Genomic DNA, 15,733 nt, shown 5'->3' on the forward strand with positions numbered 1-15,733 from the left:
CCCAGAGGCTTGTGGAAGGAGTGAGTAGGCTACCGTACAGTGTTCGCTCACTGGCGCTACGTTAGCTCGTACCAGAGAGGACTTCACCACAGTCTGTGCCTCTGCCAGAGACTCCCACCTGATATGCCAGTGTTCACTGGACACCATGGGTAATAGTTGAATTATGTCTTCACGGTCATGAGCGGGGTAGCTAGGCGACTGTCCTATAAATCCTTGCTATCATTTACTGATTGCTGTTCGGCTAGCTTGTTCGCTTTCATCGCTCACGCATTGACTATAAAGGGCTAATGTTAGGCTTGTCAACGTTAGCCACTTAGCTTAGCGTTATCTCATTGATCTCATTTACCGAGAAACAAAATAACAATGTGCAATGTAACTTTCGCTTTGCACATTGATGCGTGTCAGTTGTCACTTCCTATGCAATTGAGAATTTCATGACACGACGAGATTATTTTGTTGAGATGGCATATTTTCGTTTAACCTTGCGGAAGAGTACGTTTTTACAACGCCAAAGTCGTGCTGCGGTCAGTTTACTCGTGGCAGTCAGTGATGACGACTACATGCAATGTTATGACATTAGGCGTCCAGTGGTTTGTAGCACCATCTAGTGTTGTTACTGCACCGTGCACTAAATTATTCTCTAGGTTGCACTTGATTCATTATCTATTAACTATTAGAAAAGGCACATCCCCAGGTTTTGTCGTGGATACAGATCATTATCAGATGAGTAATATAAATGTAGTGTGGTGAGGTTGGGATAACATACAAATGTATTTTGATAAAATTAAATGTTTTAGTGAAAGGTGTTATGCCATTAACCATAGCTTTCATGTGACTTCAATTTATGTGATTTGATTGACTATGAAGGTCAAGTTTAATCTATATGAATCTATATATGTATATTAGCATGGATACAGTTCCTTAGTATCTCTCTGTTTCAGCTATTAATTAACAAATACAGAAATTTCAAAGTAGTTTGTAGTTGTTTAGCACCAGTGTTGCCATTGCATGTTTTGTCCACCAGAGAGCATTTCTAAGTCTAAGTGTAAAATTTATCAGTCAGTGCACAAATTGATCATAATTATTAACCACTGAATTAAGAGTCTGTGATCCAAAGACAAGTACTGGCCAATATGTTATCAGATACATTGTTGGTGTATTGTTTATATTTATTCCTTTTTCCATATGGGAGAAAACATGTATTTTGTAGCTATGACATACAAAAACAAATACCAGTACCTAATTTTCTTGAGGGAGCATGAATTGTATTTTTAATATTAATATATTTTATATATATATACTTCCAGAATAGTTTCACCTCACTCACTTACTCTGCTTTTTACAGCAGCTTTTAGTTTGGTCATTTAGGCCATTTCAGGACATGTTAACCTTTAAAACAGTAGATTGACAAAAAGTATTTGAATGCATTTACTTTGACTCGATGTTTAACATACGTACACTCGCACAAACATTGTACGTGAACCCCCCAACACATCCCACAATGCTGTTCGGCGTGCCTTCATTGCCTTTACGGTAGAGATCAGCTGAGCTCGTGCACCGCTGCAGTGAGCGCGCGGCTGCCAGCAGCTCGGGATCGGAGCGGCTCGAGGCTGCTCGGCGTGGACATTATTTTAAAACCGGCTTTTTTTTTTCTCTCACTAAAACTGCAAGAATGTGACCGTCACGTGTACTCGTTTTTTTTAATTAACCTCCCAAACCGCCCCGGTTCCGGTGGTCGAGTAGACCATTAGTCTAATATTTTTTTTAATGTTTTCGCTCATCATCTGTCCCCTCAGTGCGGAATACACCTGGACTGTTTCAGGGGGTAACCGTCCGGATTGAGGAGATTCCGGGTTTGTTTTTTTTATGCCGGGAGTGGGCTATAATATGTCCAGGCGAAAACAGACCAACCCCTTCAAAGTTAACTGTAGGTATTTCAGGTATTGTCTATTACTATTTGGCGAGTTATTAATCCATGTCACGTCCTTTATCCGTGTGTACTTTGGCTGGTTGACAGGGAGTATGTTTCATTGTTTCTGTGGCGACCTGCGTTAGCGTGTTTCAGCTTTCCTTTCCTTGTAATGAATTCATACTGACATGCTGTGCTGTTGGATGTCTCGTTTATTCGGGATTGTAGTTTGTGAGCGAATATGCCTCTAGACTTTAGAGAATGATGTGTGATTTTCTTATTTTGAATTCACAGTTACACGTTTTAGGAGTTATTCAACAATAGTTGTACATCTTTGAAAAAAATGGACTGAAATGTAGGTGTAGCATTGAATTGAAATCAAACACATAGTCAATCAATCACCAAAAGACAAACAGGCATCATATTTAAAGGAGCACATCTCTGGTAAATGTTCAGTAGTTATCTTAAAGCTGTTGTTTTGGCCCTTATACTCATGTGTCAGCTGGTCAGGTGCATGTGTGTAAGCGATTGCATTCTAATTTAACAGGCCTGTACTAAATCATAGCCTCATTAAGGTTACGGTGTTCACCCTTTGTTTAAAATAAACAAGGAAGCCGTTGATTTAATTGTTTTTTCATTTTGGAGGCTGCAGTTTTTATTATTTTGGCCGCCCCATTTTAGTCAGTGGGCTAGGATACAGCAGGAACAGCATCGCATAATACATGATCAAACGGCTAAATTACCACCTTTACACAAACTGTTTCAACACAAACTGAACATGTATAACTACTATGAAGGGAGATTTAGTGTAGGGCTGTTAACACATTTGTTTTTTTTCCACTGGTGTACCTAATGAAATGGCAAGTGACTCGTGCTCATCACCCTGATCTCATCTCTTGCAACACGGTCATGTAAAAATCCCTCCTTTCAAACCGGCATGTTCTTGTGCAGTCTTTCAAAAGGAGCTTTGAGTTTGTTTGGTCTTTTGTCTGTGTGTAAGGGCTCGTAGCTAGCTGCGTTTCTGTTTTGAGATATTTCTCCAGATTGGCTTCCCAAAAGCTTGCCTTCATAATTTAAACAGTAAAGCGTTGCAGCCTTTGCACATGGAGGATTGTCAGACTGTTGACTCTGACATCTCAGTTTAAGTGTAACATTGCAGAAAAGAAATACTGAGGGTTAAAGTGGCAAAACTTTAAGTGTGACCCTAGCTTATCAAAATAAGTGCTGCTGTTTAAAAAATGTCTAATTTTCTTCCTTTTCTAGAATTAAGCATCTGTTGTTTCTTCAGTGTCTTAGTGCTGTATACTAACAATAATATACCATAGTAGAGCATAGTTCATAAGTCAAGTCAGTTTCAACGATATTAATTCAGCCAAAAAGTGCCACCATCTGCCTCTGATATATTTATGAAGTGAATATTTTCAAGTTTTGGACTGTGGGTCAGAGAAACATCATATTGGCCATTGTTTTATTTATTTTTTTTACTATAGTTAGCTCTATAGTTAGCTTTATTCACAGATATCATGATTTCTGAGATGATCCCTGATAGAGAAACATTGTTGGTGTCTCTTGATGAGACAAGTGTGACTTTTGACTTTCTGCCAGGATCCCTTGTTGGTGGAAAGCATGTTGCCCTCTTGAGTTCAACAAGTCTCTGTCCACTGAAGGGGATTGTACCGTGTAATCTACTGAGGCAATGCCTGCTGCAGCCTTCGTTTCTAAAGATAGTTAGTTTAAACTCCTGTGAAAATACATCTCACACTTATTTGGATTGCGGTAATCCCCGTGTGTTAATGAGCTCATTTGTCGCTCTGGAACTCCTGCGAGAGTCCAGAGAGGGAGCTGAAAGCCCTCAAGAGGGCCCAATACGATCACGCTGCCCTGCTCTCCATGCACTGACACATGCTGTAAAATTTACTCCTGCCGTGTGTCAGTGCAGTGTGAGTTCATGTTTGTTCAGTGCACTGACTTTCTGCAGCTTTACCTCAAATCCTTTAACTGTCTTTACTCGTGAGGTATGAAATGCATGCAGAGAGACCCCCTCCCCGTCCCATACTCCCCCCTAGACAGACAGACTGACAGAGCAGACAGGGAGGGAGACAGTCTGACAGGCAGGCAGGCTGAAACACACACACACACACACACACACACACACACACACAGAATTCCAGACAATAATACAACAGTGGTGTCTGTCTAGCTATGTGTGCTCCTTCTTGAGTTTGATTTACACAAAGGAAAAGAATAAGTTGCATTACATCCAGTTTAATCCTGATTGGAGGCGTTTCCATTTCTTCTACAACTATTTAAATGACTTTCTATTAAAAAGTATGAAGTTATTTCAGAAACATATATAAACACAATCAAACGTGTGCAGCTCAGATTAGATGTTAACCAGTTGCTGTCTGTGGACTGATTGTGACACAACTGTGCAAGCTGCTTTCCCAAAACTTTACAGGTGTTTTGAGTTGAGACCCAAACGAATCCCAAGTTCAGAGATTGTCGTGATCCGTTAACAAAGTAGCATCGCTGCTCATGTTAATACACTATATAAATATTACTTTTTGCTGTATGTGTCATTGAAACTTTTGGTTGACGTCAGGCACCAAACTAACCGGAGAAATCTTCAAGATAATTGGTTGATCACTTCATCTTTTCAGGTCGTCCGGGTGAGAATTGATCAGATATCTGGCCCACTGTTCTAAGTCTCTGGTGCGTGTGTGCCGATGGAAGACGCGGGCCCCAGTGCTTCCTGCAGATCCGAGTGTTGTTGGGTGTGTGTGTCTGCATGTGTGTGTGTGTGTGTTTTGGAGGGGACGACGGCTGAAAAGAAGAAGGAGGAGCCTTTGAATTCAACAGGACCCCCATTGCTTGGTGTTTGAGTAGAGTTTTGGCATTCTATCTTTTGTCTGTTTTGTTTTGCGCGCTGCCCCTCCATCACCCCCCCCCCCCAACACACACACACACACCTCCCTTCTCCCTCTTCTGTGTGTCTGTTGGCTGATGAGTTTGTCTCTTTGTCTGGATTCAGTCAGACACTGCGTCACCTCCTGCCTACAGACACACAGACTCAGAGATAACATCACAGTGGCAGAGACTGTGGGAGGGGGGAGGGAGCGAGGGAGCAAGGAGAGACAGATGTACAGACAGAGCCCGAGCAGTGGGGGGATGGGTATCTCTCACACATCAATCATTGGCTATGTGCCGAGGAGCCAGCTTGTTGTAGTAGTTCATAGTTCAATACTCCGACCCACTCCACCACTGCTAATGAATGCTTGGATATCTGTGGGAAAAGTGCTCAAACTGCACTCGCATACCAACTTCTCACAAGTAGTCGAATAGCTGATTGACAAACCTTAAGATGACACTCCTGTTTTCCACAGAGAGAGAGAGAGAGAGAGAGAGCGCGAGAGAGCGAGAGTAATACCTCAGGATTGTGATGAGAGCTGTAATTACTTCTGTCAGTCTCAGGTAACTGAAGTCAGGATCTCTATCCCATCTGTGTGGTCTGTGTTAATGGAGACAGAGAATGCACAAGGGATGAAAATTGCATTTTAAGCCATCGTAATTTTAGCTGTCTGAAGTGGCACGTTCGCGTGTGCGACTGCCAGAGGAGCATTCGGCAAAACTGCATCCATTGAAGCAGCGTTGGCAATTTAGTGCAGGGTCAAGTGGAATAGGAAGAGAAGTGAACTGATTTTGCTGCATCCTGCATCCAGAAGGCCTGCTACATAACAAAGAATGGCATCCCAGGAAGTGAAATGAGCCACATATGGGTTGTCATGGTATGAAGCTTTATCCTCCCCCTCAGAGCCGATGGTATAGATATGAAAGTAGTCAGAGCTACATATATGCGGGGAGGACAGAGGGCGAGCCAGGCTGTTCGGTGTGTGGGTGGTACTGTGAGAGAGAGCGAAACACACTGGTAGCTAGGCAGTTAGCTGGAAGTGCAGGCTGCTTCCCCCATGGGACTGCAGCATGGCTGTCGGAACAGCTAGCATGTATCTGCGAGTGTATATGTGTGTGAAAAAGTGGGGGTTGGGATGCAAATTAAGTTAATGTGCGTGCATTTATGTCAGTGGGCTCGCCGTGCTGGCTTAGTGTGCATTGTGGTTCATTGTCGGAGGATTCATGTGAAACCACCGTCCACGTCTTGATCACACGAGTCCTCAGGAAATGTAAAATTGCATCTTTAATCTGCTAAGTTCTTGGTGGACTGTGTTGGTTCACGTCATCAAATAGCTGTTGTTGGGTCACAGATCCCGGATAAAACAAGAACACATCAGTTATGGGTGAATGCACCATATGATGTTGTGGTACGCTATGACAAAAGATGCTGTATCTGTGTTGCTATGGAGATAACACAAGGTATGGTAAAATGGTGGCTTCTGTACTAAAACCAGCATGTTTAACTCTTGGTGTTCAGTCACAGTTGTGTCTGTCCGGCCGTAGATGGACTTGTGTTCTGCCTGCATGGTTTTAGGGTATGCACAGAATCATGCTATGTGATATAGTGCTTTCTATATTTACCGTTGTTAATCAGACACCAAACTTAATCTTTAGCCTGTCCTATCGGGCTAACGATGGTTTCTGAAAGCTTCATCCATTGTCATTTATTTCCACATTAAAGGGACCAATACACAATATGGTAGTGTAAAATACATTTATTGTTTTTTAATCAGGACATGGTCCCCCACAGCCTTAAACCCTGTCCGTACACTAGCTATTTAGTTTACATCCCTCCTAGAATGTGTTGAAACAAGCAGAACATAAAAACACCGATGGTGCATGGACGGAGCTAGTGCTTCTTGGTGCTCCGTGTCCGTTGGTAGTGTTTTCCTATGGCAAACGTTTAAGAAACTGCATGTTTGCATTACACGGCTATCAATCATAAGACTGCTAGTCTATAGGTTTGTCTATTCCCATTAAACTAGAATTTTTTTAATTCTGATCGTAACAGAAGTGAAGAACAGAAGTCCTCAGACTGCATCCCTCACTATTTCTCCTGAGTCACAACAGCTCATTGATCTCCCTGGAAACACATATCTCACTGCCTGCTGCTGTTGTTTTTTTTAATTCTCCAGGGCCATTCCACACTTCAGGCATCGCAGGACTCGGGCATACTATTAACATGGACGGCAGAGACGAATTCACAGAAGACAGTGAATGCTGCAGCAACAACTCCCAGGAAGTCCAGGGGCAGGATAGCCTCTCAGGTACAGGATGGAGGGACGAGACATGGAGGGACTGGATGGACACTGTGGGAACATCCTGGGACTGACGGGTGTTAGTGAGAGTAAGCCCTGCTCTATGTTCTGTTGTCTGTCTGTATTGATAGGGCTGTGTTTGCCTCCATAGAAGACAGTGATAGTGACCTCGACAACCACGGTGAAGACTCGTCCTCCAACACCTCTGCCGACGACCACATGACCACCAAGAGAACGCCGTGCCGCCTACAAGGAGCGGGAGTCAAAGAGGTGAAGGGGCTGACACTCGCATCAAACAGGAATACTAGGGACTACTTCCATTTCTTTATAAGCTTACTTAACTAAGTCTGCACAGATATCGGAGAGAAATGCAGTTGTTTCAGCTACTTGTACTTCAGTGTGTAGACAAATTTGTAATAGTTATGTTTTTTTTTGTCTTGTATCAAAAGTATACAAAATGACAATATCAAAGGTGACACAGGGTTTTCTTAATTTAGAGACTTATATATTAATCAGAAAAATGCCCATTATGCTATCAAGAAAAGAACAGTGACATGCCCTTTAATTTGATAGATGCCCGTTGTGATACAATATGTTTTCTGCTGAACCTTCTGCTTTAAAATGGTCTGTTTCAGCTTGTTTTGAGTCACATCTGTGACAGCACATAGCATCATGCCACCACGTTAGTGAGTCACTCTGTCTTGTGAGGATTTTGCTCAGTAATACACTCAACACATCATCATACACTCGAGAAGATGCTTCAGATGGAAACAGGTGAAGCTAGTGGCAAACCCACACACAGCTACTTCAGCTTTTGACTTGAATTACACTTGTCAGGACAAACCGTGACTCTGCTACATGAGACTCAAATTCATTTGCATATCTCAACTCAACAACCCCTTCACTCCTCAGTCTGCTTTAGAATTGTCACCTTTATTGGTTGGTTTGTTGGTAGTGTTTTAGCATGTAGCACAAGCCTTGCTCCTAAACTGTGTTTTAATGCAGCTTGATTTCCTTCAGGAGAGCGAAGAAGGAGCAGACCTCAACAACTTTGTTTGTCCTCTCTGCACGCTGGATTTCAGCAGCCCTGAGAAGCTCATCTCCCATGTCTACCAGGTGAGAACTGCACTGCCTCAACGGTCCTCATTATATACGGCCGCATGAAAACAAAGCAGTGTGCTCACAGCCATCTAATCTAGTGCTTATTGTGTCCTGTAACTGTACATGAGTCCGTTAGTTTGCAATGAAAAACATATTAAAATCATCGGCATGAACTATTCAAAATTTATTTCATGCAGTCTTTGTCAGTTCAAGTTAGAAAAAATTGGCTTACGGTGCCACTTTTTATTCAGTACATCTGCTAAACATTCACTGGCCCTTCATCCTGTCTCTTTAACCTGCAGTAATGTACACGTTCCCCTCTCATGTGTTTTAAGCAGTGACTGTGAAGTCTCACTTTACCTTCAGTCACTGATTTACACCTTACTTCCGGATTTGCAGAACTCGCAGCATCATCACTTGCACATTTAAAATGCCATTTAAAACCATGTCATCGGATAAATTTGGCAATGTTAATTTTTTTTTTTTTTTTTTTAATTTTACAAACTTAGCATGGATCTTTGTTTGCATTACAAGCCACATCACCAATTTAGATTTAATCTTGGTTGAAATTAAACTGATTTAGCTGTAATTGACTAACTACGAAAAAAGTGGACAGCTGTCGTCTTTTAATGATGGTGGGCTGGGGTTTCTTTTTCTTAATCTTCTGTTTCTGTCTTTAACAGCACACGACTATGATGAGCAACACCAAGAGCTATGTGTGCCCAGTGTGTGGGCGAGCCCTGAGTTCGCCTGGCTCACTTGGACGGCATCTTCTCATCCACTCTGAGGACCGCCTCTCCAACTGCGCTGTCTGCGGAGCACGCTTCACAGACACCAACAACTTCAACAGGTTCGGCTCATCTCTGCTGTAGCTCTTATTTCACGTTTTTAAAGCAGATTACTTGTATTTTTAAAGGGACGTTATCAATATAAATGAACTATTTGGGCCCCAAAATTTCTGTGCTGTTGCAGTGTTGTGTGTAAAGTTGGTCCAGTTTGTGTTCACTTGGCAGTCAAGACACCGTTCTGACAAATCCTAGACACGACGCAGTGATTCTTACTGGTCATCATATTGCTGGAAAAATCAGATTTCATGAGATAATCCTATCAAAAGTGGAGCATTAGCAGTGAGTGTGGGCATTTACATTTATTGTATGTATCTATGTATAGATAGGTAGGTTATGTACAGTACATGCTGCAGCCGGACGTCAAAGACACGTCAGACAAACTGCTCTTGACATTATTCTAATCCTATAAATTGTAGACTCATCAGTCTGTGGGGTGTTGTCACTGCAGACAAATCACTCCAGAGAGCAAATGCTAACTGCCTGAGACCCCCCTCTCTACCTAGTCACAAGTCGGCTGATTTGTTTGAGGATGGAGTGTCATTTCCATGTTCACCAATCACAGCTCTTGTGGCCTGCGTGACCGCAGCCTTTAGTTACATTTCTGGGGAGGTGCAACGGACCTAGACTCTGCGCAGGGTTTAGCCTCTGCGTCAATTAACACAGAAGCATAAACTGCGGGTAAGAGTGAAAGTACCCTCAGTGTGTGTGTAGCAAATTGTGCTTCTGGAAACAGGGATTACCACAAAGGAGGTTTTGAATAGTTTTCTGTCTATTTTTCAGTTTTAACACAATTGCACCTAGATATGGACTCTGAACCTATCTCCGCTACACAGTGAAGATGATAATGAAGGCTGAGTTTGAAGTAGCATCTCTAGCATTAATAATAACAGGTCACTTTATGAGCATACACACAGACAGCACAGAGTCAGAAGGAGAAATCGTTTTCACTGATACGGTTTAATTCCTCAAACAACATGAAAAAATCATTTTAGCCGGTTTGTAATGGGGAAAAAATGCAGTTCACAATCCTTAAACTATGGATGTTTAGTCTGTGGAAAGATCAAAATGACCAATCTGAAATTAATTGTCTGTGTTTCTCACAATGGAGCAGTGGTTCTTTCACTCTACGAATAAAGCAGAAATCATAACATGAGCCATGAATAAAATTAGTACTGTAATAACAGATATAATGTAAAACTTGCATGTTGCCTAGCAACTACCATTACAATTCAAAAAACGGCAAGGTCAGGATATATAGGAGACGGAGAAGTAGAGGCAGCGACAAATCCAGAGAAGAATAAAAGGCAGAGAAGAGTAATGTCATCAGCTGTTACAGAAGCAGATGTAACCCCAGAAAAACATGTTAACTGAGGAAAGAATGCATCTTCATTACTTGATGTTAACCTAGCCAGCGGTTATAAAACATCTTAATCTGAACACACATTTTCTGGTGTTACGTGAAAAACAGTCACTGAGCTTCTCTCTCAAACAGCTATGGACCATCAGACTTGTTCGTCTTTGAGATAAATAGTTTCAGAAAGTGAGTTGAAATGAGTCATGTTTTCCCATTTGGCCAAAATGGATTCAAATCTTGTCAATCACAGCAGCTTGATAGATGAAGCTAAAATTGCTTGTTCTCTAAAAAGAATATGTGACCATACGGACTAGGTTGTGGTAACAAGCTGTTGGCTAGAGGCTGAAAAGAATAACACAGTCCTTGCTGTCAAACTGATGGATTCATCCTTTGGTGCTAACTGGTAGAATTAATAGCTGGAATTACGTTTATTATTAATCATTTTATACTATTTATTATGTGCAATGTGGAGCAACCATTGCATCAAAGGTTTGTGACCTGACATTTCTTTCACCAAACTGATCAGTGTTGTATTTTCTCTTAGGGAGAAGCTTAAAGATGTCCTCGACACAACCCGGATAGATGTCAGCTGTGGAAGGGACTCCTGTTCCCTGTCCCAGTCCCTGTCCAGCAGCCCCATGAGCAGCCCAGACCAAGGCACTCACTCTTGTCATGGAGCAGGTCCGAGCCCCAGTTCCTGTCAGGGCCCTCGCTCATCATGTCAAGCACCTGAGCCCAATCCCAGCCTGTGTCAAGCCCATCGCACCTGTCAGGGCCCAGGCCACATCTCGAACCAGTGCCAAGGCCTCAGACCATGTCACGGCCCAGTCCTGGGATCAGGACCATGCTCTGGGCCAGGACCGTGCCCAGGCTCCGATCAAGGACCCTCCTTTCCTTCACTGCCTGACAGTCTTCTCTCTGAAGGGCCATCACTCGCATCTATCCCCGACGCTCTTAACTCCTCCTCTTCAGGCCTTCCCCCCATCCCTGACATCCTGAGCCCTATGCCTGTGTATCCCGCCGGCGTGCTGTTGGTATGCAACAGCTGCATCGCCTATCAGCAGTTGGTCGAGGCCCAGTCGCCGATGCGAAAGTGGGCCCTGCGGAGGAAGAACGAACCCTTGGAGGCGCGCTTGCAGCGTCTGGAGCGCGAGCGCACGGCGAAGAAGAACAAGCGGGCTTGTGAGACGGAAGAAGAGAGGGAGCTGAGGAGGCTGCGGGACCGCGAGGCCAAGCGCATGCAGAGGATGCAGGAATCGGAGGAGCAGCGGGCGCGCAGGCTGCAGAGGGACAGGGAGGCCATGCGCTTAAAGAGGGCCAACGAGACACCGGAGAAGAGGCAGGCCAGGCTGATCCGGGAGAGGGAGGCGAAGAGGATCAAGCGACGCCTGGAGAAGATCGACCCTGCTCTCAGGACACAGATAGAGCACGATCCTGCCGCGATGGCCGCCCTCACAGCAGACATGAGTCTCTTTCAGTTCCCCTGCCCCATGCCCGTCCCTTCCATCGATAACGGTCTGTTCATGAAGCTGCCCTAATCGGACCAGGCTAGTTTGGGGAGGGACCAACTGGCTTCTAGCAGCACCATTAACCTCTGCACTGTGCCACCAGGCTGCCGTGGTCACAGTGAACCATTCCTAGCTGGTCTCCTCTCAGCTTCACACAAACTGCTCTGTTAAATACAGCGAAAACTGATTCAATTTCTAATTTATTGCAGTCTAGAAAACCTTGGGAACAGGGTTGAGAATGTTTCATGTCGTATGGATGATGACGTAAAAGCATGTTGTAAAGAGATTTATCTGTTCGTCAGCGGACTAGCAGATTTAACGCAGTTCACTCTAGTAGGAGCAGTTCTACTTCCTTTGAGGAAAGAATCTTTTGCACATGGACCTTCAGTGACGGGGAGTGGGGACTTTGTAGCCACAGCCTCCTCCTCTCTGGTCCACTCCGCCAGCCCAGTGACTCGGACTTACTGGTAGCTACACCTCTCTCTTCAAGCTGCCTCCGTGGGTCCCTGGGAAGTTAATGTTCAGTCAAACTACTACCTCAGCTGGCGCCACGGTGGCGCCCTCTGTCCTGTGGCTCACTGCGTTTCCAACTCCAAGCTTCCAAAGCTCTGTATGTACTGTACACTACCACAGAGGATGCAGGTCGTTTTCCTCAGTTTCTATTTATCGTTCAGGCACTTTAATAGGACGCAAGCATTCATGACTGAATCACAACGTGTATTTTAGAGCGTTGATTATGACATTTCCTAACAGCTAAACTCTGAATGTTTGTCCTATTGAACACGCCCAGTGTTGAACAACATTCCCCTCCTGAGTTTTGCATCTTGATGCATCCACCTCTTTACATTCTCGTCGCCAAGATTTGAAACACTTATCTTTACACTTGCCAATGTTACTTGTGTTTACTTTCTGTTACAGAGCTCATGAAAACTCAGTCTGTGCTGCTGTTATTGTACTGTACAGTACATTAGTTACCTCTTATATACAGTATTTTGGGCTCATTAAGTTGATGAATATTGTGCTAAAATGTTCTGTTACGTGGTTTTAATGAAACAGTATCTGCTACGTCACCTGCTGACCTCAGAATTTGTCTCATTACTTGAACCCACAAAGATGCGTTTGTTTTCCTGATAATGAGTAAATCACAGTATTAAAGTGGGTCATTATTGTAGAGAATCATACATAGATGATGCCACCTCTGCTTCGTGCAGCTTGTGTAGCATCCACATGCTTTGTAAGGCTGCAGTACCTTCAAAATGTGTAAACAGTACCCTGTACATTTTTTTTTATACCTGCAGGTCAGCAGAAACTTATTTATTGAGCCACACAACAGTCGGAAATGATGTTAACACAAAAAAAAAACAATTACTGAGCACTGAGGCCAATCTCATGATACACACAGCCCTCACCGGGGGGATTTTATTTATCTATTTTCATCAACCTCATTCCAGCACATATTTATGCAATATGATGTGAATATATTTTTCTTGTGAAAGTGTTTTGGGGCAATTTTGTTGGTATAAATTTGTTTTAATGTTAAAGGTTTAGAGGCCATATTTGGATATCCCGTGTTTAATTTCCTGTCCGTACTGTTACCTCCAGGTTTTCTTGAGTTTGCTTCTCCAGATGCAAACATTTACAGTGTCAAATTGGCCGTTTCATAAATATTCTGCGAAGAATATCAGGACAAGGATGAGTAGTTTTTTCTGTTTGAGTCACTCCTAGACGAGAGTCCATCTACCTGGCTGGCGATCTACTGTTTGTTAAGGTAAATAAATGAATCAGTAAAAATTCAAAATAAATAGAAAATGCGTGTGTATATATATATAGGGGCTTGTGGTTTTATCCTCAGAGACTTTTCTAGGAGTGCATCAAACCTCTATGCAACAGATGTGTTATTTATTATGGGAAATTCATTCACTTTTCACTGAAACTATGCAGAGTGCAACTTTAATTTAAACAGACTTCAAAGTAAAGAGTTCAGCTTCTCAGGCAATTTAACTCAGTGAGGGGGCTCAGAGCCTCGGTTCAACACCCTGGTCCATAAGATTCATTATGTCATATGATGTGAAAGGAGTAATGTCATTGAGTTTTGTGACTTTTTAGAGACACATGTTCTTCTGAGTTCCTCTTCCTGGCTCGGCACATAAAAACAACAGGGTCTCACTGCCATCCTAGTCGTAACACAAGGGCAGACCAGAGTCCTCAACAAAGGCTTCAGGTGTCGTTTCTTTCTCTCCTCTCTCAGACTATGAATACTGGGTATTCTCAGAGGTTGCTCTTTGGAATTGCTGTTATCCTCTTTGCAGTGGAATAATGGGGCAGAAAACTTCAGCGTCTGTGGTCTGACTTTTACTATCGCAAAAGGAGTACTGTGGACTTTACAAGCAGTACTCTCCGTATGGATTAGGGAAGCACTGCATGTCGTGAAACTGCACTTGTCCTAGAATGGTTCTATATGAGCTTGTGTTCTACTGTTAGTTTATGCCTGCCTGTTTTTGTTTTTTTGTTAGTTTTTTTTTTTACAATTTAATCAAAAGATATTGTTAAAAAAAGAAATGTTGGCCTTTCTATATTAATTCTATCAGGATTTTCTCTCAATGTCCATGTTTACAGAATAAATCTCTCCGATCAAGGCCAAATGAATGAGCTAACTGCTAACAACAACAACATGCTTGTTGTGATATGGATGCATACAAGCTGGACGCCATCCTCTGTTACTGGATTAACAGATGTACAGACCACGATGAAACCTGGTAAAGAATGTGGAAATAAACATTGAATTTATTACAGTGTTAGTGTCCGGCGTCGTTTTGGTCTTTGCTTTTTGTTTGATGTCCCCAGGCGCATGGTGATCCTTACAGTCCCCATGAAACGCTGTTTATGCATATTTATATGTTTCTTGGAAAAACAAAGGTATGGAGGTCAATCCTTCTCCAAAAGGTTCCGTCTATTCTGCACACTGTACAAATTATGAACGACATGTCTCCTCTTCCTTCCATTGTTCAAACTGATGCCAGGATTGAACAGATATGGGTGGTGCCAACCTGTGACTTTGGAGCCTCGATGATAACACGTCTTCTGGACTCACTCACTTTTCATGATGAGTACTCTGCACTTAGTCATTTATAGACTTTTCATACCTCTCCCAGACCCCATGACAACCGCTTTACTGAGCGTCATGGCAACATGGTATCCTGTATTTATATTGTCAAATAACAAACTAAAACACAACTTCTCAAAAAAAAGATGCTTGAACAAGCATCCGCATTATATCTACCTAAATGACAGACCATCACTGAAAAAAAATTGTTTGATGTGTGCTTTAGTGTTTTAGTTTGGGGGGTCATGGGGTGGGGCTCATGACCAATACTGCAGCCAGCCACTAGGGGGAACTGTACTTTCTTTGGCTACACTTTAGAGGAGCCATCATTGATTTATTAGGCTGTATTAAGAGGCTGTTCCAGATGTTGCACTTTTGAAAACTTTGCAGTATATTTTAGTAGCACCTGGAACGGTTAGTTCAATTCTATTAATTGTCCATTAACATTGAAGCTCTGATTATTTGTACTTGACTTGAGCTTTATAGAACAGATTGTGACAAATTAATCAGTTTCTTTTCCTTTGGAAAGCTTTATATGTCAACACAGTTGGCGCCTCTAATGTTTATGCATCATGCATATGACATCCAAGACAAGGTTTTATTAGAAGGCATCAGTGATTTAAAAAAAAAAAAATCAATGCTTTGAAATGATCACACTTACTGCTGTAACTTTATACGAAGGTATTGCCACTTTAATTCTCAA

General features: G+C 42.7%; 1 protein-coding gene across 4 annotated transcripts; it reads left to right on the plus strand.

Annotated features, from left to right (window-relative positions):
- Positions 1–10: 10 nt before the first annotated feature.
- On the plus strand, positions 11–14,719 carry znf821 (zinc finger protein 821). Of its 4 annotated transcripts, none has more exons than XM_047580558.1 (6): positions 11–149; positions 6,994–7,125; positions 7,268–7,386; positions 8,137–8,232; positions 8,901–9,067; positions 10,964–14,719. In XM_047580558.1, the coding sequence occupies exons 1-6, from the start codon at positions 146–148 to the stop codon at positions 11,955–11,957; spliced, it is 1,512 nt and encodes a 503-aa protein (XP_047436514.1). In that variant the 5' UTR covers positions 11–145; the 3' UTR covers positions 11,958–14,719. The 4 variants fall into 4 exon arrangements, with proteins under 4 accessions (XP_047436514.1, XP_047436513.1, XP_047436512.1 ...); XM_047580557.1 differs by lacking the exon at positions 11–149 and adding an exon at positions 1,486–1,927 and having other exon boundaries at positions 7,271–7,386; XM_047580556.1 differs by lacking the exon at positions 11–149 and adding an exon at positions 1,488–1,927.
- Positions 14,720–15,733: the final 1,014 nt, after the last annotated feature.

This window comes from Mugil cephalus, chromosome 3 (assembly GCF_022458985.1).
Source record: "Mugil cephalus isolate CIBA_MC_2020 chromosome 3, CIBA_Mcephalus_1.1, whole genome shotgun sequence".
Lineage (NCBI taxonomy): Eukaryota > Metazoa > Chordata > Actinopteri > Mugiliformes > Mugilidae > Mugil > Mugil cephalus.